Source organism: Mobula hypostoma, chromosome 18 (genome assembly GCF_963921235.1).
Source record: "Mobula hypostoma chromosome 18, sMobHyp1.1, whole genome shotgun sequence".
NCBI classification, from domain to species: domain Eukaryota; kingdom Metazoa; phylum Chordata; class Chondrichthyes; order Myliobatiformes; family Myliobatidae; genus Mobula; species Mobula hypostoma.
Window position 1 is genome coordinate 12091340 of NC_086114.1, and position 26394 is coordinate 12117733.

A 26394-nucleotide genomic window follows, 5' to 3' on the forward strand; every position below is an offset into this window, starting at 1 on the left:
ACAGTTCGATAATGAGGCACGTGAAGTTGAGATCCCCAGTGGTTCAACAGCCTGATAGTTGAGGGGGAATAACTGTTCCTGAACCTGGTAGTGTAAGTCGTGAGGTCCTGTACTCTCTTCTAGCTTGAAAAGAGAGCATGTCTTCGTTGGTGGAGGTCCCTGATGATGGATGCTGCTTTCCCGCGACAGCGCTTCGTGTAGATGTGCAGAAAAGTAGTGATCTTGTTGAATGGCAAAACAGGCACGAGAGGTCGAAAACAACGGGAATTCTGCAGATGCTGGAAATTCAAGCAACACACATCAAAGTTGCTGGTGAACTCAGCAGGCCAAGCAGCATCTGTAGGAAGAGGTGCAGTCGACGTTTCAGGCCGAGACCCTTCATCAGGACTAACTGAAGGAAGAGTGAGTAAGGGATTTGAAAGTTGGAGGGGGAGGGGGAGATCCAAAATGATAGGAGAAGACAGTGGGGGGGGGAGGGATAGAGCCGAGAGCTGGACAGGTGATTGGCAAAAGGGGATACGAGAGGGTCATGGGACAGGAGGTCCGGGAAGAAAGACAAGGTGGGGGGGGGGACCCAGAGGATGGGCAAGAGGTATATTCAGAGGGACAAAGGGAGAAAAAGGAGAGTGAGAGAAAGAATGTGTGCATAAAAATAAGTAACAGATGTGGTACGAGGGGGAGGTGGGGCCTTAGCGGAAGTTAGAGAAGTCGATGTTCATGCCATCAGGTTGGAGGCTACCCAGACGGAATATAAGGTGTTGTTCCTCCAACCTGAGTGTGGAGTTCCTCCAACGAGAGGTCGAAATTCCAGTTTCTGTCTCTTAGCTTCCTGAGATCCTGGTTTTTTACATCACTCCTTCACACACTACTACCCCCAGTCGCTTTCTTTTCGCGCCTCCAGTTTGAGTGGGACAGCCGCTTGGACTGCCGGGTAGGCGGACCACCATCCGACCAATCGGAGCGCAGCTTGCTTTCGCCGGTCCGAGTGCGTTGCTTGACAGCAGACGATGCTGCCCGTGCACCCAAACATTACGCAAACGTAAAGCCCGCCCACACACGGAGGTCCAATTGGGTGTGATAGGCTGTGCTGCGTTTTGATTCGGTGAAGAAGATATCAATCTGAAGCTGGTTTTCAGCGTAGAGTTTGAATGCACAGCTGTCAATGGCCGAACGCTGTTTGTTATTGTAACCGAGGGGATTGATAATCCAAAAAAAACAGTTTACTTCCATTAAGAAAATATATGTAAACTTTAAAAAATATTACTGACAGGAGATGTCTAAAGAGTCGAGGAGCGAAGGACGTAGGAGGCGCGAGCATTTGGCGCCCGGGCTGAAAGCGGCGTTTCTGGGCGGCGGCGACGGGCGTGAGAGGAGCGGACAGTATAAGTCGGGAGCTGGCGCCGAGCCCCGGGATAGGCCGGGGCCTAAAATGGGGCCTGGAGGAGACGAACGCGAGAGATCTGGCAGCGGCAGTTCGGGATCCTCGTACGGGGGGAAAAGCAAGAGCTTGGCGGGCTGTGGCAGTTCTAAGGTGCGGCGTGTGGGTCACCTATTGTGTTTCTCTGAATAACGTTGCTACTGACTTCGGTTAGAAATCTATGCAACTGCTCGTTTTTTTTTTCGCTTTCAATGTCCCTCGCTCCTCTATCTGGCTGATTCTAACATCAATAAATACAACGGTCCAACAAATTCGGTTTCTTCTACCATGGTGCAACCATAATGGACTTCACAAATCGTGATGATCAATCTCTGTCAATTAGTCCTCAGCAGACCAAATATTAAGCGAGGAAAATCGTCAATGAGAGTTTGAATATTTATTGGTCCAAACTCACCTGTCTCTCTTTTCGGGCCTTTGTCATGTAATCATTTTTTTCCTCTTTTGAGCCTCTTGGAAAACAGATCAACGATAAGCATTGCATCCCACTACTGCATGGATTTTATTAATCACAAATTATTCTGCATCCTTTGTTTCAGATATCTCTGCTTCCTTCCCCATTGAAGTTGCAAACGCGACTCTGTTCTATCCCGGTTCTGTTTCTCCTCTTTCACTTCACCGGCCCATTCTTTTGCAATATATTTGTGTTGCAGCGTTTTGCTGTGCTTTGTCGGAGTTTATAAGCAAGCCCATCTGCTTTATCTTTACCAATCTTCAAAACCACATTAAAGCTATATCTCTGATATAACTGCGTTTATTTCGTGGCATTGGAACCTACTCCATTCCCAGTGGAATGTTTTTCATTGCTTTGTGTTCCCATTGAATATATTTTTTTAAAATCTGGAAATAAGTGATAGCTTTCACTTTTAATTTACAGTTTTCTTTTATACATACTGGTTTTACAAAACTAGCAAAAAGTTAATATCTGGTTTAAAATCCTAACACATCCTTTTATTTGGATCTAATTTTGCCATCATAGTAGACCTTAATTGTGATTTGTGTCCTGCACTAAGGATGAAGTGAAGTGGCGCACCACCATCCTGTAGGAGCTTGGGATCATGCTTTCTCCAATCATGCAAGGATAGATTTCTTCATCATCCCAGTAGTTGTTATTCTACATTAGCTTCTGGTTAATTTGAACCTCTATTTTTCCCCCCAAAGTTCAATGTTTTTAAACTTTCCATGCACAAATTCTATAATCCCTTCCAGTCTTTTAAGCCTTCAAGATATTGCAATCGTCTACTTTTAGTTGCAGCTTCATTCCTGAAACTATTCTCCATTGGTGGCCTTATTTGGCTGCCAAAGCTGACTCTACAGCAGGGGTTCCTAAAATCTGTTTTATGCTATGCACCCCAACCATTAACTGTGGAGTCCACGGACCCCAGGTTGGGAAACCCTGCTCTGCAGAATGCCTTCCCTAAACTTCTGCAACTTTAGAATGTTCTTTACATTTGGGTATTAGACCCTATACTCCTCACATGGCTTGATGTCAAATATTTTTCCTGTAGTGATCAGAATCAGGTTTAATGTTGCCGGCACACGTTGTTAAATTTTGTTGTCCTGGTGGCAGAAGTACAATGCAATACATGATAGAGAGAAAAGAACTGAATTACTATATGTGTGTATGTATGTATGGTATGTGTGTGTGTATGTTAAAATAAGTAATGCAAAAGCAGAAATTCATGGGTTCAATGTCCATTTAGAAATCGGATGGCAAAGGGGAAGAAACTTTCTGAATCGCTGAATCAGGCTTCTGTACCACTTTCCTGATGGTAACAATGAGAAGAGAGCATGTCCTGGGTGGTGGGTTCATTAATGATGGACACTGCCTTTCTGAGGCACCACGTACTGAAGATGGGAGGCACCACTTCCTGAAGATGTCTTGAATACTACAGAGGCTAGAACGCACCGAGCTGACTAATTTCAGAACTTTATTATGCAGTAGCGGTTCCCCCCGACACCCCCCACCCCAATACCAGATGGTGATGCAGCCAGTTAGAACGCTGTCTACGGTACATCTGTAAAAGTTTTCAAGTGTTTTAGGTGACAAACCAAATCTCCTCACATTCCTAATGAAATATAGCCACTGACTTGCCTTTGTTATAGCTATATTGATATGCTGGGTCCAAGTTGACTCTTAGAGATATTGATACCAGGAACTTCAAATTGCTCACTAATTCATGTGAAGCATCTTAAAAAGTTTTACTTATTAATTTAAAAAAAGGTGATCGTTATTACTAAGATGATGAATGATAACCTCACCAGTAATGCCTATATTCACAAATTAATGAATTAATAACTACTAACTGGAAACATTCTACAAACGTAGAATAGAGAGCTTTGTGTTTTGTCATTTGATGTAGATTTTCTGCTATTTCTGCACAGAAACTGATGGAAGGTGGATTACAATGCAAACCAAATCCTAATACCTGAATATCTGTTGCTCTGAGAAGTAACACCAAGTACATTCAGAAATGGCAATGTCATATTCTGTCTATCTCTGGGCGTTTTTGTGAGTTGTTCAGAATATTGGAGCAATATAGATGTTCTAGTAAACTTCTGCCTTTTTATAAAAAAGTAAAAACAAATCACATGTACCAGACTACTACACCTACAGGTAGGCAAACTCAGTCTGAGGAAGAAAGTGTAAAACATGACTCATATTTGATTTCTCTCATCCAAGGCAATTGTATCGCTTTGACCTGTTACTGTCTGATTCTAAAATGGGAAAAGTTTGGAACTTTCATTACTACATGCACACTGAAAAATTCCACCTTATCTCCTCACCTGCCCATTACCTCCCTCTGATGCTCTGCCTCCTTCCTTTTCTTCCATGGCCTTCTGTCCTCTCCTATCAGATTCCCCTTTCTCCAGTCCTTTATCTCTGCCACCAATGGATTTCCTAATTCTTTACTTTACCCCTCCTGCTCTCCCGGTTTCACCTATCACCTTCTACCTTGTATTTCTTCCTCCCCACCCCCACCTTCTTACTCTGACTTCCCATCTTTTTTTCCCAGTCCTGATGAAGGATTTCAGCTTGAAATGTTTACTCTTTTCTGTAGATGTTGCCTGGCCTGCTAAGTTCCTCCAGCATTTTGTGTATATTAATGAAAGATTCCTGCCTTGTGGTCTTTCAATAGCAAGTTTAAATCTAAATGTCGAAGCAGCAATGCTTAATTGTTCAACAACAAAATACTGCAGATAATGGAAATGCAAATAAAATAGAAGACAATGGAAATACTCAGCAGCATTTACGGAGAAGTAGTGTTAATATTTCAGGTTGATGATCTTTCATCCAGTTCGAATGACAAGTTATTAAACAGACTATTCACTCTGTCCTCTCTCCACACATACCAACAGATTTACTGAACATTTTTGATTTTTTGTGCTTAGAATACATAGCAGATAGTGAAAAAATATTTTGTAAGAGTAAAGCTCAGGTTTTCACAAGGTTGTTGCTGTTTCTCAATTTGTACTCTTGCTTCTGAACTTGTAGATCCTTGTGTTCAAATGCACCATGAGAAACTTGAGCAAACAAAATTTAGAGTAACATACTTGTGCAGTACTGAGGGAATGTGAATACCAAGTGAAACAAATCTCAAGGTTATATAATTTATACATTCCTTAATCATCAGTATACTTTGTAACACAGATGTGGTCTGGTGAGGTGTTAAACAGCAATGCTCTCTGCGGTCTATGGAGCAGAGATTTCTGCTCTCCTTTAAACTGACGTTATGGGAGTTTTCTTTGGTATACAGATCATTATTCATCCCCAAGCAGCATCACCATAAAATCTATGCACCATTATCACAATGCTCTTTATTAATAACTTTATGTTACATTTTAGCTGTTGTATCCTGCACTACAACAGTTACTACTTATCAAAAATGCCTTATAAATAGTAAGCCATTTTAGGTTGTCCTGACTTGTTGAAAGATGTAGTAGAGTCTTTTTCACTGTCAAGTCTAAGTATATAATTATGTAAAACCATCTATTTTAGATAGACCTTGAAATCAATCAGTCAAGGAAGTGAGTTCTATGTATCTTGCAGTGCTGAAGTGTAGCTGTTATATAAACGACCAAATTTCTCTAAGAATGCAGTGCAGTGTTATCCTTCAAGAAGGTTGATCAAAATCTTGGGTGGAGGTTCTGTTTGCAAATGAGTAAATGTCTGGTGTGTTGGCAATTTCACTCCTCAACCCACTTCTAAAGCAGAACACCTGGTAATTAATGTGGTATGTAGATATTAGCTGCTCAGTTTTCTGTATTGCAGTCATGAACACTTTTCAAAAATATACCATCTTTTTAACCATAGAGGTCCTTAATATCTGTTTTCCTCAGCAGTATCAAGTAATTATACCTGTACATTAAGGGAGTCCGATCTCTGAGTTTGGATTTTTGCTGCTGTCTGTGGACTACTGTTGGATTCTGAACTTGCATTTTGCACCCCCGCTGCGTACACTTGCTTTGAATTGCAATTGCATATACTTGGCAGTAAGACGGCAAATTTGAGGAAATGGTAGAAATATTCAGCATGTATCTTACTGTTGCTATCATTGTCTGGAAAAATAAACAAAAGGCACTGTATGAGTTATTTACTTCTTGATCTGTGTCAACCCAAAATTGCTAAGTTTCTTTTCCTTTTGTTTGATATTAAATTGAGCATTCCTTTCAGGTGGATAATCAAAGAGAGCAGGGTGGTTTTCCTTGTGATCTCGCCAACATTTCTCCCAATCCTAACAACTAAACTGACAACTGAAACAGAGGAGGCTTGGTTGATATGTTACCTATCCCAAAAGAGTGTATATGTCAAAGGTACTAAATAGGCAATGGGCCATTGTAAAGCAGTGTCTGTCTGTCTGTCTGTCTAGGTACCATATCCGATGCGGATGTTGGTGACCATGATTTTCCATATAGATCTATCCTTCGTTCTTTGGATGACTTCCATTTCCTCAATGTGTAGCCACCTGGCTATGCTTTTGATGTACATAAGCCGAGGTCTTCCTCTGGGTTTGCTCCCCTCGATCTTTCCAGAGAGCATGAGTTTTTCTAGCTCATCTTTCTGCATGATGTGTCCTAGGAATCTGAGTTGTCTTTCTCTTATTGTTGGTATGAGTGATCAAACTGCTTGGGCTCTTCTGAGGACTTCTTCATTTGATGTGTGTGTGGTCCATGATATTTTTAACATTCTCCTGTAGAACCATAATTCAGCTGCTTCTAGTCTCTTTTCCATTGCTCGGGAAATGGTCCAGCATTCACTTCCATAAGTCAGGTTAGAATAAATGTAGCACTGCAGTATTCTGTTTTTATTGTACATGCTCATCTTTCTGTATGTCAATATGGTCTTCATTTTTTGGAAAGCTTCTTTCGCCATTGCTATTCTGTATTTGTTATCTGTGTCGCACCTGCCATCACTTGTTATTAGGCTGCCAAGATATCTGAATTTGTTGACTTGTTTGATGTTTGTATTTCCAATCTTGATCATACATTGTGGGATGTTTGTCTTTCTGGAGATGACCATGCTTTCTGTCTTCTTGGTGTTGATTGAGAGGCCTCTGCGATTACTTTCTGCTGCCACTTTAGTGAGTAATTCTTGAAGTTTTGTTTCTGAGTCAGCTATTAGTACGATGTCATCAGCATATCTGATGTTATTTATATTATGGCCTCCAATTGTGAATCCTTTGATGTCTTTGATACCTCTCAAGATATTTTCGCTATACAGGTTGAATAAGTCTGGTGAAAAGACACAACCTTGCCTGACTCCTCTCATGATATTCACATACTCACTCACTTCTCCTTCTATTCTGATGGATGCTGTCTGGTCCCAGTATAAGTTTCTTAAGAAACGTACATCTTTCCCATCTATGTCAAGATCTTGAACTATATCTAGAAGATCTTGTTGTCTGACAGTGTCAAAAGCTTTCGTATAGTCGATGAAACATAGGTGGATGTCTTTTTGTACCTGGATGGCTTGTTCACTGATCATCCATAGCATGAAAATTGTATTTCTGGTTCCAGTGTTTTCCACAAAGCTGCATTGTTCTTTACTGATTTCTGGTTTTATACAGCGTCTTGCTCTCATCATGATTACCCTGAGAATAATTTGCCACGTGGCTCATCAGGCTTATTGTACGATGTAACTCACATTCTGTTGCTCCCTCTTTCTTTGGAACTGTGATGAACACTGACTTACTTAAAACATCAGGTATCTCCCCATAATCATAGATTTCATTTGCTATTTCTGTTATTTTCTCTATTCCAAAATCTTCTAAGGCCAGTATCATTTCAACAACGATGTTGTCTGGACCAGTTGCTCTGTTATGTTTTGTTTTATTTATGGCTGCTCGAATTTCTGATTTTAGAATGCTAGGTCCTTCAAGATTCTTCTTTATGTTTGGTTTTTCTCCTTTTTGGTCTTCAAAAAGTTCTTTTATATATTTTGTCCATCTGTTTAAGATTTCCTCTTTGTTCATAATCAAGTTGCCGTCTTTTGCCTTGACGCATCCACTTGCTGAGCATGGTAACTTCCCCGTTAGTTCTTTAATCTTACTGTGCATCAACTTTGTCCCAGGGTTATGGGTTTGTAGCATTTCTATCTCTAAGCATTTCTCATTTAGCCATCTGTCTTTAGCTTCTCAGTATTTTCTTTTTATTGTCTTATCAAATTGTTTGTATTCTTTGCTGTCTCTTGGTTTGATGGTCTGTTTCTGTTGCATCAATTGTATTATATCTTCAGTTATCCATTTCTTCTTACTTTTCCATTCTTTTCATGGGATGGTTTCTTTTGCAGCTACAACCATGGATTTCTTCAGTATGTCCCAGGAAGATTTGCCTCCTTCAACCTGCAGCAATTGAAAATGGTTTTTCACGTTGATTGTGTATTCTGTTTTCAGATGAGGGTTGTTTTGTAGTTGTTGATAATCCAGTGGTTCTGATCTTTTTGGTTTTTTTAATTTTCTCATCGTTATTTTCATTTTGCAAATGACTGATATGTGGTCACTTCCACAGTCTGGTCCAGGGTAGCTTTTAGATTGAGTTATCGAGTTTTTGAATCTGTTATTGATTGTTATGTAGTCGATTTGATTTTTGTTGTCCCCATCTGGGCTCCTCCATGTCCATTTCCTTCTTGGATGTTGTTTAAACCAAGTGCTAGTGATTATCTGATTATTTGTTTTACACCATGATATAAGCTTTTCTCCTCTTTCATTTCTTTCTCCCAATCCCTGGTCTTCTCTTCCCTCACCAACTTTTGTATTGAAGTCGCCCATGACTATGATGGCTTCTTGTGATTTGCATTCTCTAGTGCTCTGTCTAGGGAGTGGTAGAAGGCATCAGTTTCTTCCCCTGAGCTTGCCATTGTGGATGCATATACTTGGATGATAGAGATGTTGTTTTGTTGTCCTTTTAGTTTGATTAGCATCATTCTGTCTGAGATATGCCAGTATCCTAGCAGGCTCTTGGATGTTTCTTTGTCTAAGATGATTGCAACACCCTTTTCAGGTTGTTCTCCACCAGGGTATATCATCCTGTAGTCGTCTGATTGGAATACTCCAGTGTCTTTCCATCTTATTTCACTTAGGCCTAGGGTGCTGACTTCTAGCCTCTTCATTTCTAATTTTACGTTTTCTAGCTTACCAGCTTGGTGCAGAGTTCGAACATTCCAAGTGGCAATTCGCAATCTCTTGTTCTTGCAGACAGTAGTGGTATGACGATCCGGGTTCACCTGTCTGTTTACATGATATCCCGTACCGAGCGAGGTGTCCGCACTATTTGGAAGTGGGGTCCCATTTACGCTGTTGTCTTTTACATTTGTGTATGTATTAACCATGGTTGTACTAGGGATAAAATACAAGAAGTTGCTTTCCCTTGCTTGCTTCTGATGCAGTATCTTTACAGGACAGGTGACCCTGACCATTGTCCTATTAAAAGGATCTACTGCTCAGTGTCTGAGAAGCAGGAACCATCGATTGTGTTACTCACAACTTGCCTTCTGCTTCATCCACCACCTGCAATCCGTGGCTTCACTGTAACCCAAGTAGGGAGGCTAACAGGTGCTACACCTTGCCTAAGGGTGACCTGGAGGTAGCTGTGGATAATGGTAACCTCACTACCCAAAGCAAATGCTCCACAGCTGGATATAGTTTATCCTCATACCCAGGAGGTAAAGCAGTGTAGTAAATGGAATTAAGAGTCATGCTGAAGGAACGGGGATATGTCTAAATCAGTACATTGTTTTCATTTATCTTGACTTTAGAACAAAGATGATGAGGAGTTTCTTTAGCAAGAGAGTGGTGAACCTGTGGAATTCATTGCCGCAGATGGCAGTGGAGGCCATGTCATTGGGTATATTTAAAGCAGAGTTTGATAGGTTCTTGATTAGAAAGAGTATCAAAGGTTACGGGATGAAGGCAGGAGAATGGTGTTAATGGAATTAACCAGCCACGATGGAATGGCATACTGGAATGGCTTATTTTGTGTTCTTTAAAACAATTGATAAACATAGTTTATCAGCATTTACAGTTAAATCAGGTTATTGAGAAATATTGTTAGATTGGAGTGAAATTTCAGATCCACAAATAATAAAGGGCCCTGAAAAAAATTAATCTGAGAGGTTTCCTGAATATTAATTGTATCTTTGATGTCCTTGGCTGTTTGTTTCATACTTTCAGTTGAAACAGTGTCTGAAATAGTGATTAGTATAGGGACTGACCTGTTGCAGAGGTTCTACTTTATAAAAGCACTAAAGCGGAAAGCAGGGATATAATTGGAGAGAACATGACATGGGGTAATGTGGAAGATCTGTTTATTTCTGTTCCATTTTCTGTCTGTTTAAAGCTATTTTCAATTCATGGGTGCATGCATTAATTTTGCTGGTAACCTTTTAGTGTGGAACTTCATCAAAGGCCTTCTGAAAATTTAAGTTCACCATATTGACAAGTTCTGCCTTATCTGTTCTACTGGTTACATGATCAAAGAAACTACAGCAGGCTTGTCAAATAAATAATCTTTTCTACATTGACTTTGTCTAATCTCTCTGGCATTCTTTATTACATCCTTTTATAATAGATTCTAGCAGTCTGCCATCTACTGACTCTAGGCTAATTGGTTTATAGTCCTATTTTTCTCTGTAAAGTAGTGAAATTGCATTTGATGTCTTGCAAATTACAGGAGGTTTTGGCCAATCTGTAGAATTTTGTAAGGTGGCAATTAGTGCATTCATGATTTCCATGGCTTCATCTCTTGGTATTCTAGGATTCAGATTATTTGACTCTGGGAAGTTTATCAGAATTTTGTCTTATTATTTTTTCAGGTTTTTTTTAGCTATTGTTAATTTCTTTTAATTCCTCCGTATCATTAGACTCCTGATTTGCCAGCACTTCTGTGAGGTTATTTTTGTCTTCTTCTGCAAAGATAAAATGAAAGTATTTGTATAAATCCTCTATCATTTTAATAGTTTTTTTTGGGAATGATTCTTGGTTTTTAGTTCATAAGTGAAAGGCAAAGTAAAAATGGGCAGATGTTAGAAATCTGAAATTACAAAAAGAACAAAATGCTATAAATACACAGCAGGTCATGCAACACCTGTGCAAAGGATAGTAGAGTTCAAAATTCAAAAGATCAATGTACATTTATTAAAGTGTACAACCCTAAGATTTGTCTTCCCACAAACAGCTACAAAACAGAGACACCATGAAACCCATTGAAAGAAAACATCGGTGCTATGACTCTAACAAACACCCAACGTGCAAAAAAAGAACATCTCACAAATGGCAAAAAACGAGCAAAAACACAGAACATAAAAATCAAACCATGGAGTCATTGAAACAGTTAAGGGATGTTTAGTTCAGTTCATTTCGATTTAGTGCTGAGTCGTTCGTTGTCTACAGGCAGCAGAGACAGTCCACCCCAATCAGAATCACATTAAATAGCAATAAAAAAGGAGTAACTGGAAACACAAATAACATGAACAGCAGAATCCATTCCACAAAAATGCATTGATTAAACCTTGCCCAAAACACAAGACTCCAGCACCATCTTCTGGCTGCATCAAGCAAGAGCTAGAGAGACCAGTCAACCTGCTTGCCTTCTGCTCTTGTTGTTGTTAATTTCAATCTTGTTCAATGCTTTGATCATGGGCTCCAGGCTTCTTGGCCTCCAGGCTACACATTCCATTCCAAAACTCAGTGAACTCCCTCAGAGACAGCAAAGCACCAGATTGCTCAGTCGGCCCTTAAACACACCACATAAAGGTAAATCACAGGTTCCAATAGTAGCAGAATCATATTTGAAAGTAGTAGTAAGGGAAGTAAAAATGGTTGTTTTGTGAACTGTCTGAAGGATGTTGCCTTTGGTCTTGCTGTTTGCTGATGTCATCTTCTTCAGGTTAATATTTCAGGTTGCTAAAAGGTGAACTCAGAACGGTAAATCTCTTTCTCACTCCATTTAGGCTGCCTGACCTGACGAGTACCACTTGCATTTTTCATTTTTTAGTTCAAATTCATAAGCATGTTCTTGCAGACTACAAAAAGCTCTTAACCAAAAGTTCAGTTTTTTAAGTACTATATTATTGTTTCATTCTTGGACGATGACACCGGTGCCAAGCTGTATTGGCCCTAGTGCCCTTCCCTTGGACACCATCAGTGGCATGGAGAGGGGAGACTTGCAGCACAGGCAACTGCCAGTCTTTCATACAACCTTGCCCAGGCCTGCGCCCTGGAAACCTTCCAAGGCGCAAATCCACGGTTTCACGAGACCAACGGATGCCTATTATTATTATTATTCTTGGAAAGTGGCTAGCTCTGCTGGGTTATTCATGGTAATTAAATATCTTTATGTTAAAATTGTAATGCCTATTTAATTTATTAAATATGTTGAAATAAGGTATTTGTAACCTGTTTAAATATTGATCATAGTTTAGCCAAGATTATGACAAGGCAGCAGTGCAGGAATGGTTCTTTTCTATAGTGTCAAATATACAGGCCTTGCAGTGACCAAAGCTGCAGAATGGTTATAATTCAAGAAGCACACAGGACTGAAGGTCACATTATCTGTGTTACTTTCCAAAAGAACTTCTGTTTGTATCATTAGAAGGAAGCAGACGTGGTTGGACAACTAAGCAGGATGAAAAGAGGTCTATTTTTGTTCAGTCAGATGATCATGTCATTAAGCACAGTATATTTTAGTAATGGTGCAGACAGAATGCGTCCTTAACTGTAGCTTGTGAAAGTACTGAAGCATATCGATGGAAGAGAATTCTGAAGAATCCACTTGTAGGCTCTACTTTTTCTCTGTATGTATGTTTTTGTCTGTGGAAAAATCAAATGCTTTCTAAATCATCAGCGGATATTATTGCTGCTTAGCTGCAGATTCCTCTCATTCTGCTGCTTAACAATCCACTTGTAGTTTTATTCTGGGAGGGGAGATTCAGTCATTTATACTTTTGGAAGATGCTAAGGTTATGCCTTTCCCTACCTGAATAAAAGACTAGTTTACCTTTCTGTTTCATAGAGGACAGCGGAGCAGACTTCCATGGTACATATTAATATCGTTTAAAGTTGTGATGAAAGAACTATTTTGGTCTTGACAGTGTGAATATCATCTGGAAGCTTGAAAGTGCTTCAGTCAACACATATTTACAGTTTCAGTATCTCAAAAACTTGCTGACAGGTTTCCTTTCTTGTTCTGGGAATTTGTGTATAAAATTTACTATATTTGCCACCAATTTCCCTTCCTTCTCTCCTACAGTAATTGCAAGTTGATTTACATTCGTATTCTATAGGAAGAGGCGCAGTCGACGTTTCAGGCCGAGACCCTTCGTCAGTCCAGCATCTGCAGAATTCCTGTTGTTTACATTCGTATTCTTATGTCTTTCTCAAATGGCTATACTTAAATGTGACCGTACAGAGTGTGATTGTTCTTGTCAATTCAACAAAGTAATTCTGGTGTTCAAGGTCTCTGGTAGCTGAGCACTTTGTTCATTTTCTTCCATTATTGCCTCTATTTCTAGTGTAATAGTTTGTATATTTAATTTTTTTTTGGTTGGGAGGTTTTAAAATGGTTTTGCTTCATATTGGCATTTCATTATGGGTAAACAGCTTGAGATTTATACCAGTTATGTTTGTGTTGATTAAAATTGTGGCACATAAAATTGCAGAAAATTTACAATAGAGAAAGTAGTCATCATCCAGCATTGTGTGAATGCTGGTTGAAAAAGACTGATCAAACCTAATAATATCTTCCAATATTTGCTCCATAGCCCTGTAGGACACAGTTAACATAGTATGTATATACTGTATCTTCCTTTTAATCTTGATAGAGTAGACTCTTGTCTTCACTATCGTTTATATTTCAATGAAAACAGTTCTAGCTTATCCAATATTTTCTTAATTCTATGACTTTCCAGTATTTTCAAGGACTCTATCTCATGTTCTTTATATTTACTGCTTATTTATTATTATCTTTTTTTTTGTATTGCACAGTTTGTTGTCCTTCACACATTGGTTATTTGTCTGTCCTATTGGGTGCAGTCTTTGATTCTATTGTGTTTCTTGTACTTGCTATGAATGCCTGCAAGAAAATAGATCTCAAGATTGTATATGGTGACGTTTATATTCTTCGATAATAAATTTACTCTGAACTTTATATGCCTCTTCTCTACCCTCTTTAGGGGACTCACATCTTTTTATAACATGGTGACTACAACTGTACGATGTTCATAAGCTGTATTCTGAATAGTGTTGTACAACATCCTTGTGCAAATTCCTTACTCTTCTACCTTGGCAAATAAGAATTAGATGAGTACCATTTTTTTACCATCTAATTGACCTGTCTTGCTACCTTTAAGGATCTGTGCAGACGTGCTCAAGGTCCTTCTGCTCTGCCATACCATTCAATATCCTTCCATTTATACTCAATATCTTCTATATGCTCATGCCTTATTGTATCTCTCCAAAGACTTTACCTTGCGATTCTCTCAACTGTGTTCTATTTGCCACCTTTTTACTTGTTGACTATATTTTCCTGTCTTTCATCCTCTGTGTTGAGCACATGGCCAATTTTTGATGCATTTGCAAACTAGTGTAGCTTGCCTCTGGTCAATCTTGTCACTCCTATTGGGCAGAAAATTTAAAACAAAGCCCAAGAGCACAAACCACTAGGCTCAAGAGTAGCTTCTAATCCATTATTATCAGACTCTTAAATGGACTACATGCTAAAGGATGAATTCTTGATCTTCCAGTGTACCTTGTTATGAATCTTAGTTTTTATTTAGCTGCTTGTACTATACTTTCTCTGTAATTGCAATGCTATATTCAGCATTCTGCTTACTTTTTACATCTTCAGTGTAATTATATGTGGTATGATCTGTCTGGAGTAATGACTAATATGAGGGGACATAATTTTAAGGTGATTGGAGGAAAGTATATGGGGATGTCAGAGGTAAGTTTTTTTTACTCTGAGAGTGAAGTGTTGATTAAATTTGATGATATTGTTGCTTAATTCAGAATAAAGTTGCAAGGTTTTATGCTTGAGTTAATGTAATCTGTTCATAGTATGCTTCCAGTGAGGTAGTGGTGGGGTAGTAGTATATAACCTTGCAGGCCCTATATGGAGTCATCAGCATTCAGTCAGATCTGTGTGAAATGTAATTCAGATGTTTTCTTTGAAATCTTGTGCATGGTGGAGGGAATTAAAAAGACCTGTAGTTGCAGAGATGTATATGTTGCAGCAATTCTTAAGCCAGCTTCCCTTGTAATGGGATATTTTGGGGGGAAAAAAAAAATTTAAAGTGATTTTTTTATTTTGGATTTTCTCAGGATGTAACAATTATCTGCAGAGTGGAGATCTGATAAACTTGTGAGTAATGTTGTTCCAGCTGGAGGTAAATGCAGAACGCTCAGTTTGAGTCTCTAAAGTCTGATCTCACAGTCAAACATTTTCCACACTTACTTGCCTCAAATAAGACTTTAAGACACAGAAAAACAGAATTAGGCCATTTGGCCCATCGTCTACTCTACCATTCCATCATGGGCCTTTCAACCCCATTCTTCTGCTTTTTCCCTATAACCTTTGATGCCTATACTAATCAAAACCTATCAAACTACACTTTTAAATATACCCAGTAACTTGGCCTCCACAGCCATATGTGGCCGTGAATTCCACAGAATAAATAAATTCCTCCTCATTTCTGTTCTAAGGAGACATCTTGTATTCTGAGGCTGCACCCACCTTCTGGTTCCAGACTCTTCTTCTATCGCTTTGAGATGGTGCTGGTGAAGCCCATCTTACTGGAGGCAAACAAGGCAAAGAATACAATGAAATACTTTATTATTAACACTTTTCTTGTAAAATTTATGATAAATGGTCACTGCAAACAACGGAGAGGTGAGCAAAGGTGGGGCTGAGTCGAGGGTTGAAGTGTGCGGGTGCAAGGCAAGGTTGAGGCATATTTGAGGCAAATTTGGGGTGAAAGGAGCAGAGCAAAGGCAGATTTCAGACCTACCCACCTCTGGTCTGGGCCCAGAGCGTATCGATGTGATGGGACCTGGATCTCGTGCTAGGAACTTTAGATGTTTAGATGATTTAAATGCCAGGCTTGATGGATTGGAAGGGCAGGGTGTCAGGACAAGAGGTGAAGGTCGGGCTAATTCTAATCACTGTTCTCTGACTTTTACTTGGCTCTTTGCTGAACAGAGGATGAGGCTGTGGGCTGCTCCAGCTGCTCTGGGCTTCATGTCCCTCACTTTTGTTCTGAATGCTATTTGCTTACTTTTATTGTATGCATGATTTGTTTTGTTTCTCTATTCACGTTGGGTGTTTGGCAGTCTTTTTTTCAATGAGTTCTCTTGGATTTCTTTGTTTTGTGGCTGCGTGTAAGGAGGCGACTCTCAAGGTTGTATAATATATACATGCTTTGATAATAAATGTACTTGAACATTGAAACATTGTCTCCGTGTCCACTCTGTCTACGCCTTACAATATTTAATAGGTCTCAGTGAAAATCCCCCTCATTTTTCTAAACTCCAGTGAGTACAGACCAGAGCCATCAAACGCTCCTCATATGTTAACCCATTAATTCCTGGGATCCTCCTCGTGAACCTCCTCTGGACCCTCTACAATGCCAGCAAATCCTTTCTTGGATAAGGGGCCCAAAACTGCTCTCAATACTCCAAATTCAGTCTGATAAAACCTCAGCATTACATTGTGCATTAGTCTTTTTGCTGAAGTGAAGCTGGCAACCCAAGACACAAAATTATGATTTAGGCTAAGTCCGATGATACTTTGACAGGTAAATTCATTGTCCAACTATGGTTTTGTTTTGTTCCCATCATTTGTTTTTTTTAATATGTTAATTGATTTTCAACAGCTATGTCAGGCAGCATCAGTGAAGAGAAAAACCAAGATAACGGGTGTTCTGTTTGATCCGATAGATATTTTTGTCACATTATTTTCACTGAGTTTCTAGCACATTGTGTGTTTTCCTTTTGCTTTACTTGTTCTCTGCTTAGGCACACTACAATTGTTACATGCAGTGTAGGTTTGGGGCCAGTTACCATTCTTTTACTGTCTGTTTCACAGTTTTACAAAGAACGGGTTCCGACTTGGCAATGGCATCCGTGATATTGAATCTCTTGCTGTTGTTTTGAGCTCTCAGCTAAAGTGTGGATGCATTTTCAAGGTAGTGATTATATTACAGATTCTGGGATCCTTCTTCAACCTGGCTTGGGGGAGATGGAAAAAAATTGGTTTAAATTTTGAGTGATATGCTTTAGCACCTTCAATCCAAGATATTAAGGGTAAAGAATATTGTGGAGTGGATAGTGAAGGGGCATTTAAGGGAAGTAATTTATTTTTAGTTTCATGGAAATAGTCCACATTGGTTTTTTTTTTGTTATCTTTAGGCCTCATTCCAACGATCAAATAGTCATGACAAAGTCCGAAAAATAGTTGCCCAAGAAGGACGGGCAGCCAGAAACCTGATTGCATGGAGCGTTCCCTTGGAAAATAAAGATGATGATGGTAAGTTTAATTATTCTCTTGTGTTATGACTATGATTGGAGTTCAAAACTAACTTTGGTTATAATGCTTTTTTTTTGGGCTGTGATAATATTGTGAATTGGGCTGCACAGCTAGAAGACAAGATGTTTGGAGATGAAGCTGACTGTAATGTATCACTTTCAATGCTTGATAACTAATTTGAGTATTCCATGAGGTTTGCTGAACTGGTTGCCCAACTTGGAAAACCAGAAGCTTGCTAATCTATCGCCGTAGGTTTTAGAAGAGAAAGGATGTGATGTGGGGGTATCCACACAAGGATGTTGGCACAAGAAATTGGAAGCAGTAGTAGGATTTGCACTAATAGTTGCTCTGCCATTCAATAAGATCTTTACTCAGAATGTCACATTCCTGCCCATATCCCTTGATTTCTTTATTATCTAAAAGACCAGTCAATTTTTATTCCATGACTGGACCTCCACAACTCTATTGGACTGAGAATTCCCATGATTCACTATTTTGTACATGCGCAACTTTCTTCTTATCTCAGCCGTGACTGGGCAGCCACTTACTTTGATACTTTGATTTCTGGTTTCAGATACCTTAGTAAATGAAAATGTCATCCCCGTTTCTACCATGTCTAATGCTGTATGTAGGAATTTCATATGTTTCAATGAGATCATATAATCTCAAAAATACAAGCTCAGTTATATAGTTGAGACTGCACCCGGAGTATTGTGTACTTTTTTAAAAATTTCCTTGCTGAAACATAAAAGATATGTCTGCTATACAGGGAGTATGAGGAAAATTCCTGGAAGACTAGATGTGTGTTTTCTTGAATTTAGAAGAATGAGAGGCAATCCCATTGAAACATGTAAAATTCTTAACAGGGCTTGACAGGGTGGATGCAGAAAATATGTTTTCCTGGTTTTGGACTCCATTCCAGGAGTTACAGTCTTGAAATAAAGACTCAGCCATTTAGAGCAGAAATGAGAAGAAATTTCTTGATCCAAATGGTGGTGAATCTTTGTAATCCTTTACTTGAGAGCTGTATTGTAGTGTGTGTTCACATCAGAGAATGACAGATTTTGTTTCTGTTTCACATATTGTGACTGGAAAATAATGTAATACTAAAACTTACCAGAAGATGGTGGTCAAGTGATGCTAAAACTAGCAAATGTGGCTGATGTTGACTCAACACTAGTGAGAAATTAAACAATCTTTTCAATTTTATTTTGTAAAATTACAAACAGGTCACAATACTTTCAATAGTGAAAGATTTACATTAAAAAAAAGATTGGTATCAGTGGTTTTCTTCCTGAAGTCCCAGCCAGTATGTTGTACCTGGAATTTTATGCATAAGGGGAAAGCCATTCTGCTCATTGAGTCAATAAAGAATCAACAGATTATCTCACTTTTCAGATGAGACATTTCAAATGCTCTCCCAGTTTAAAAACAATGAGGGCTTTAGCCTCTAATGTCATTGGACAGTGAATTCCAGACCCCTATTATTCTCTGAAGAAAAACAACTTTTATTCACTCCATTCCAATTCTTCCACCAATTAACTTAAAACTCCATTTCTGTTTATTAGAACATAGAAAACCTACAGCACAATCAGGCCCTTCAGCCCACAATGCTGTGTCGAACACGTATATCCTTCAGAAATTGCCTAGGGTTACCCATAGCCCTCTGCTTTTCTAAGCTCCATGTACCTATCCAAGAGTCTCTTAAAAGACCCTATTGTATCTGCCTCAACCACCATTGCTGGCAGCCCATTCCACGCTGTCGCCACTCTCTGCGTTTATATTAAAAAAAACTTACCCCTGACATCTCCTCTGTACCTACTTCCAAGCACCTTAAAGCTGTGCCCCCTCATGTTAGCTATTTCAGCCCTGGGAAAAAACCTCTGACTATCCACACAATCAATGCCTCTTATCTTATACACCTCTATCAGGTCACCTCTCATCCTCCATCATTCCAAGGAGAAAAGGCCAAGCACACTCAACCTATTCTCATAAGGCATGCTCCCCAATCCAGGCAACATCCTTGTAAATCTCCTCTGCACCCTTCCTATAGTTTTCACATCCGACCTGTAGTGAGGTAACCAGAACTGAGCACAGTACTCCAAGTGGGGTCTGACCAGGATCCTATATAGCTGTAACATTACCTCTGGGCGCTTGAACTCAATCCCATGGTTGATGAAGGCCAATACGACGTATGCCTTCTTAACCACACAGTCAACCTGCTCAGCAGCTTTGAGTGTCCTATGGTCACAGATCCCAAGATCCCTCTGATCCTCCCCACTGCCAAAAGTCTTACCATTAATACTATATTCTGCCATCATATTTGACCTACCAAAATGAACCACCCACACTTATCTGGGTTGAACTCCACCTGCCACTTCTCAGCCTAGTTCTGCATCCTATCAATGTCCTGCTGTAACCTCTGGCTGCCCTCCACACCATCCACAACACCCCCAACCTTTGTGTCATCAGAAAATTTACTAACCCATCCCTCCACTTTCTCATCCAGGTCATTTATAAAAATCACGAAGAGAAGTGGTCCCAGAACAGATCCCTGAGGCACACCACTGGTCACCGACCTCCATGCAAAATATGACCCATCTACAATCACTCTTTGCCTTCTGTCGGCAAGCCAATTCTGGATCCACAAAGCAAGGTCGCTTTGGATCCCATGCCTCCTTACTTTCTCAGTAAGCCTTGCGTGGGGTATCTTATCAAGTGCCTTGCTGAAATCCATATACACTACATCTACTGCTCTACCTTCATCAATGTATTTAGTCATATCCTCAAAAAATTCAATCATGCTGACTATTCCTAATCATATTATGCCTCTCCAAATGTTCATAAATCCTGCCTCTCAGGATCTTCCCTATCAACTTACCAATCACTGAAGTAAGACTCACTGGTCTATAATTTCCTGGGCTATCTCTACTCCCTTCCTTGAGTAAAGGAACAAATCTGCAACCTTCCAATCCTCTGGAACCTCTCCCGTCCCCATTGGTGCAAAGGTCATTGCCGGAGGCTCAGCAATCTCCTCCTTCGCCTCTCACAGAAGCCCGGGGTATATCTCGTCCGGTCCTGGTGACTTGTCCAGCTTGATGCTTTCCAAAAGCTCCAGCACATCCTCTTTTCTTAATGTCTATATACTCAAGCTTTTCAGTCCACTGTAAGTCATCCCTACAATTGCCAAGGCTCTTTTCCGTAGTGAATACTGAATCAAAGTATTCATTAAGTACCTCTGCTATCTCCTCCGTTCCTCTGTTCCATACACACTTTTCCACTGTCACACTTGATTGGTCTTATTCTCTAATGTCTTATCCTCTTGCTGTTCACATACTTGCGGAATGCCTTGGGGTTTTCCTTAATTCTGCTTGCCCAGGCCTTCTCATGTCCCCTTCTGGCTCTCCTAATTTCATTCTTAAGCTCCTTCCTTTTAGCCTTATAATTTTCTAGATCTCTATCATTACCTAGTTTTTTGAACCTTCAGTGAGCTTTTCTTTTCGTCTAGATTTTCAACAGCCTTCCTGTCTCATTGGAACATACCTATGCAGAACGCCATGCCAATATCCCCTAAATATTTGCCACATTTCTGCTGTACATTTCCCTGAGAACATCTGCTCCCAATTTATGCTTCCAAGTTCCTGCCTTACAGCTTCATATTTTCCCCTTACTCCAATTAAACACTTCCCTAACTTGTTTGTTCCTATCTCTCTCCAATGCTGTGGTAAAGGAGATAGAATTGTGATCTCTACCTTCAAAATGCTCTCCCACTGAGAGATCTAACACCTGACCAGGTTCATTTCCCAATACCAGATCAAGTACTGCCTCTCCTCTTGTTGGTTTAACTACATATTGTGTCAGGAAGCCATCCTGAACAGACCTAACAAACCACCCCATCTAAACCCCGTATTCTAGGGAGATGCCAATTAAAGTTGGGGAAATTAAAATCTCCCATCACGACAACCCTGTTATTATTGTCCCCTCCATTCAGAAAATTGATTGTGACATAATCTCTTTTAATCAAACCTCATTCGCTGAAGAGAGCCATATCAACCTGGCAAATTTTCTGCACCCTTCCTAGGGTTATCATATTCTCCCTATAAAGTGGTAACTAGAACTTTATTGATGGATTTGGCCTAACTAACATTTTGTGCAATAAAATCAGAGAATATTGGACAATCTCAGGTAAGGCAACAGACTGTGAATAGAGAAACAAAATTCACAGTCTTGGTCAATCAGCGATCTTTCATCAGAACTGGAAAATGGACAAGCATGTGTGATTTATGTTTTCAGAGATGTAGAGTGGTGAAGAGAACAATCAGAATGTCAAGGTTGTCTTGTTGACACAATTACTTTTGGTGCCATGTAAGAGAGAGATTACTTAAGCTCATCACCCCTATTGGGGTGTAGGCTGCCGGCAGCAGCTCCTCTGTCCTGGGACAGTCTTTCAAATTGTCCCCAGGTGTAGTCCATCTTCGAAGATCCTTCCTCTCCCAGGGGTGATGTCGCGAGTTTCTGTAGCTCTGGGCTTTTATGGGATGGGGTTGCTAGTCCCATGCCCAACACAACATCACAGCTGGGCTTGGGGTTGAGTTAAGAGAAGGAAATTAATACTGGAAAACTATTACTTGCTTCCAGTTCTGCTACACAGGATTGACTGGTTATCTGAAATTGTAGAATACATTTTTAATGAAATTCACAGATTTTATTGCTTAGTTACAATAACATCCTGTGTCTGACTTATCACGAATATTACGGTTATTTTCAAGCCCTTCACTGCTTCTGCAATGCCTTTGTTGCTCAGCTCCTGTATTTATTATGTAAATCCATCATGTGATGGTTTTGTCTTTGCAAGATCCACAACATTTCGGAGACCTGGTGTTATTAATTACTCCTAGGCACAGGCAGTGCGCAGTTGGATGAGGAGTCATACTTTTGCTAATGTGGCACAGTGTGTGTCTGTTCATTCCATTGTACAACAGAAGAACAATTTTACAACAATGGTTCCATTCTATTTTTTCCACTTCCATTTATTTTATCCTGTATGGTAACTTGTTTATTACTTCATCCCCAATAATGCAATTAGTCCAATTTTCACTCAGGGCTGCAATATGACTATTACTCTTAGATTTCTAATGGAACCAACCAATACAGAATCATCTAATAGTGATCCAGCAGGTTTCCCTTTCATACTTTTCTAGTTTGAAACCTTTGCTTAGGGCCTCTCTCCAGGATAGTTCATGAGGATAGAAGTTTGCAGTGTGATGATAATTGGTACTTCTCCGCACGCAATACCATCATGTCTGTCATGCATTGAAGGCTATGGTAAATGAGAATTTTAAGGACAGAGCAAATAGCTTTTTGATTAAACAAATAGCCATAAGACATAAAATATAAGAACAGAATCAGGCCATTCAGCCTATCGAGTCTGCTCCGCCATTTGATCATGGCTGATTTATTATACCTCTCAACCCCATTCTCCCACCTTGTCCCTGTAACTTTTGATAGCCTTATTAATCAAAAATCTATCAACCTCTGCTTTAAATATACCCAATGGTTTGGCCTCCATAGCCATTCTGTGGCAATGAATTCCATAGATTCACCACCCTCTGGTTAAGGAAATTCCTCCTCATTTCTGTTGTAAAGGGCATTCTTCTATTCTGAGGCTGTGCCCTCTGGACCTAGACTCTCTGATTAAAGAAAACATCCTTTCCACGTCCACTTTATCCAGGTCTTTCAATATTTGACAAGTTTCAATGAGGTCCCCTCTCAAATGTAAAAAGTATTATGCAAATCAAATTTATTTTGATGAGAAGACGGCAGATTCAAACAATGCATCATCTATGAGCAAAGGATTATAAAATGTAAGATATCTTCCATCACTTTTAATAACTTCACACCAAGGAGTAATGTAGAAGAGTGTGCTACTTATGCTGGTGGTGGAAACCCTGTAGAAAATATGATTACGGCTCTGATTTCTAAAACAGCATCAGCACAAATCTTCTTAAGAAAACTGTAAAGTTAGGAAACATATTTTAGTAATGTAACAAAAACTATGTCAAGGACAATCTAGCACACAGAATTATCAAAGATGCTGTTTTATCTGTTTTTGACCCTAAAGAATGTCAGTGGCCTTTTTAGAAACTTGCAATTTTTGCAAATGTATTCTTTTTGTGATGCATCACCATGTTTAGTCTTGCTGGGTATTTTCCACTTTCCATTACAGCTTAGACGTTTTGCCTCTGCATCCAGAGATAAAGCGGCTAAGACGATGCTAATTTTTCCCCAGTTGAATCGAGGGTATGGTATCGATTATTGGGAAAGTGGATCCTACGAATGGGCTGTCAGCGGTCAAGTTACATGGTCAAACAGTAGAAAATCAATAGATGTGATGGGATACTCCTTGAAGGGATCAATGTTTTTAGTACCACAAGAGCATCAATAAAAGCGAGCTGGGGTTTGTCGTTTGTAAATTCAGCACAATTACTGGTTTAAAATGGCTCATAATGACAGGCTGCCTTGCTAACTTATTTTGGAGATAATGGTTGTGCATCAAATTTTATTTGTCACATCTGTTATGTTTATTTGGCAAGTCTCAATCTAAAGTGGGTATGGGATAACAAGCCACGGTAGAAATAGATAAAGCATTAAGAGCTGCAGGAGATAAACTGAATTGACAGAAAAAAATAAGGTTATGAAAATTCAAAATTAAATACCTCTGGAGCAGGATTTAATATGTAGGTCTGATGTTTCTTTATTAAGGTGAGGTAGTTTTGTGGAGAAAGTAATAACATTGCTATTCTGATATCGGCAAATACAGCAAAAATAATAACAGGAATTGCTTATTTAAGATGGATGAATTCCAACATTTTTTGTGCGGGAAATAAGTGTAGGCAATTAAAACTAATTGGTTGATTGATGTAATGTCAGCCGGAATAATGCTAAAATATTTTCGTAAGTATTTTTACAGTGCCACATTATGTTACTTTAAATGTATTTAAATTGTGTTAGTTTTCTTTCATTTTTCAAGAATGAAAGCTCTTGATTCAGCAAAGTGTTGACCGTGAATTTCACTTCAGTAACACTTTTTAAATGAAATTATTGCAGGAAAATCCAAGACTCACAACAGTGGAAAAACACGGGAGACAGTGAAATCACAGCGATCCGTTCCAAGTTCACAGAGGATTTTAAAACAGGTACTGATGGGAATTAATGAGTGCTGGTTTTAAATGTCTGTATAATCTATTATAGCTCTGAAGTCCATGCATAGTTTATGTGGACATGTTCTAATGAAACCACGTCATTAGAGCTTAAGCAGAATCTGCTTATGTAAACCTCTATTGTTATGTAACTTTGATTATGTAAACCTGCTTATGTATTACAAGCTCAGCATTTTTTTTGTTGTGGTTTTCCAGAGGGAATAATTATTTTGAGACACATTTATGTCAATAGTTTTCATTATAATTATAAACATTAAAATTATGACCTTTTGAAATAAGAACTGGATGTACAGCATCATATTTTAGCCACAAGGTTCCTAATTGAATACTTGAGGATTTTCATTCACATTTTATTATTTTCAAGTCAGTCATTAAATACTGAAATTGGAATTTTAATTGAGGAGTGAACTAAGGGCTGAATATTTCATTTTTAATTTTTATTTAATTAGGGCTGTTTTGTTATGATTGTTTAGGAAGCATTCATTTCTCTTTTTTTTAAACCAACATTGGACAAATGCAGTGGTTTTCTGCCTCGCACTTTTGGTGATCTAGGTTCAATTTTGACCGCAGTGCTGTTTACTTGGAGCTTGAACATTCTCCCTGTGGCAGCACTGGTTTCCTTTTCGTGTTCAGTTTTCCTCCCACAACCAAAGGCGTGCTAGTTCACAGATTAATTGACTATTGCAATCAATCCTAGAGTGTAGGTGAATAAGTGAATCTGGGAGAGTTTGATGAGCATGTGGGGAGAATAAAATGGGAATAATAAGATTAGTGATGTTCAGCATTGACTTTGTAGGCTGGAAGACTTGATTCCATACTATGTGGCTCCATGATTATGACTTTTTTCTTCTAATAAGGTGGTAGAGGAGGAGGCAAAAATTTGTATGTAGACCATGCTTTTGATGTCTATTCATCCAAAAGCATTAATAGTTTATCAAGCATTGTAATATATTGTTCAATGCAGCAGTCAACCTGCATATTGCAATGGTCCTCAAACAGTACTTTGATAAAGATCTGATGCTGTTTTAGGTATTATTCAGGGATAAATATGATCTAGGCAGAGCTATTCTTCAAGTTGCAATGTGGAATTATTTTATACCGATCAATGAGGAAAAGAGGTCCTGGTATAACTTCTCATTCTAAAGTTAAAACACTTCTGGTACTGCATTGAAATTAGTCCATGCTTATGTTAAAATTTCGAGTGCGCTTTAACCCAAGATCTCCAGAAGTGAGACCTCTGCTAACCGAGGCACCTGGAAATCCATGTCTTTAAGCATTATTGGCTAAAATGTCTTGTACATATATAGTATTTGCCTTTTTGCTTTTCAGTTTCTCTATGGGGGTAGATAAACTACCTTAATTTTTAAAATTCCATCCTATCTGCAATCACCTCTTTAATAGAATGGCAGGGTGGCAGGACGCATTCGGGGAACCATCTCACTTACTCTGCAGCAGTATAATAATGAAGTGGATAAAGACCAGAAGATCCTACGGTATATCATATAGACAAACCCCCTCCGTTCAAGTTTCTGGAAACTTTTCCACAGGGGTTGTTAATTCAGAAATGTGTAATATCTACTGGAATACCAATGAGAGACGTACTTTTTGGTTTTAGTTAGAGTGGGTAATAGTTAAAGGCATCTGTTAGTCTTGCGAGACCATGGATCTGCGCCCGGAAAGTCTTCACTCTCCAGGGCTGGGCAAGGTTGTATGGAAGACCAG

At 39.2% G+C, this 26394-nt stretch overlaps 1 protein-coding gene across 2 annotated transcripts in view; it reads left to right on the forward strand.

Moving 5' to 3' along the window:
* Nucleotides 1-1148: 1148 nt before the first annotated feature.
* The window catches only part of scaper (S-phase cyclin A-associated protein in the ER), a 364073-nt gene continuing 338827 nt past the window's right edge, over nt 1149-26394 (forward strand). For both annotated transcript variants that reach the window (XM_063070449.1, XM_063070450.1), the window contains exons 1-3: nt 1149-1531; nt 17335-17452; nt 24560-24648. In XM_063070449.1, the coding sequence (XP_062926519.1) occupies nt 1274-1531; nt 17335-17452; nt 24560-24648 (465 nt within the window). In that variant the 5' untranslated portion in view covers nt 1149-1273. The remainder of the gene's footprint in view (nt 1532-17334; nt 17453-24559; nt 24649-26394) is intronic.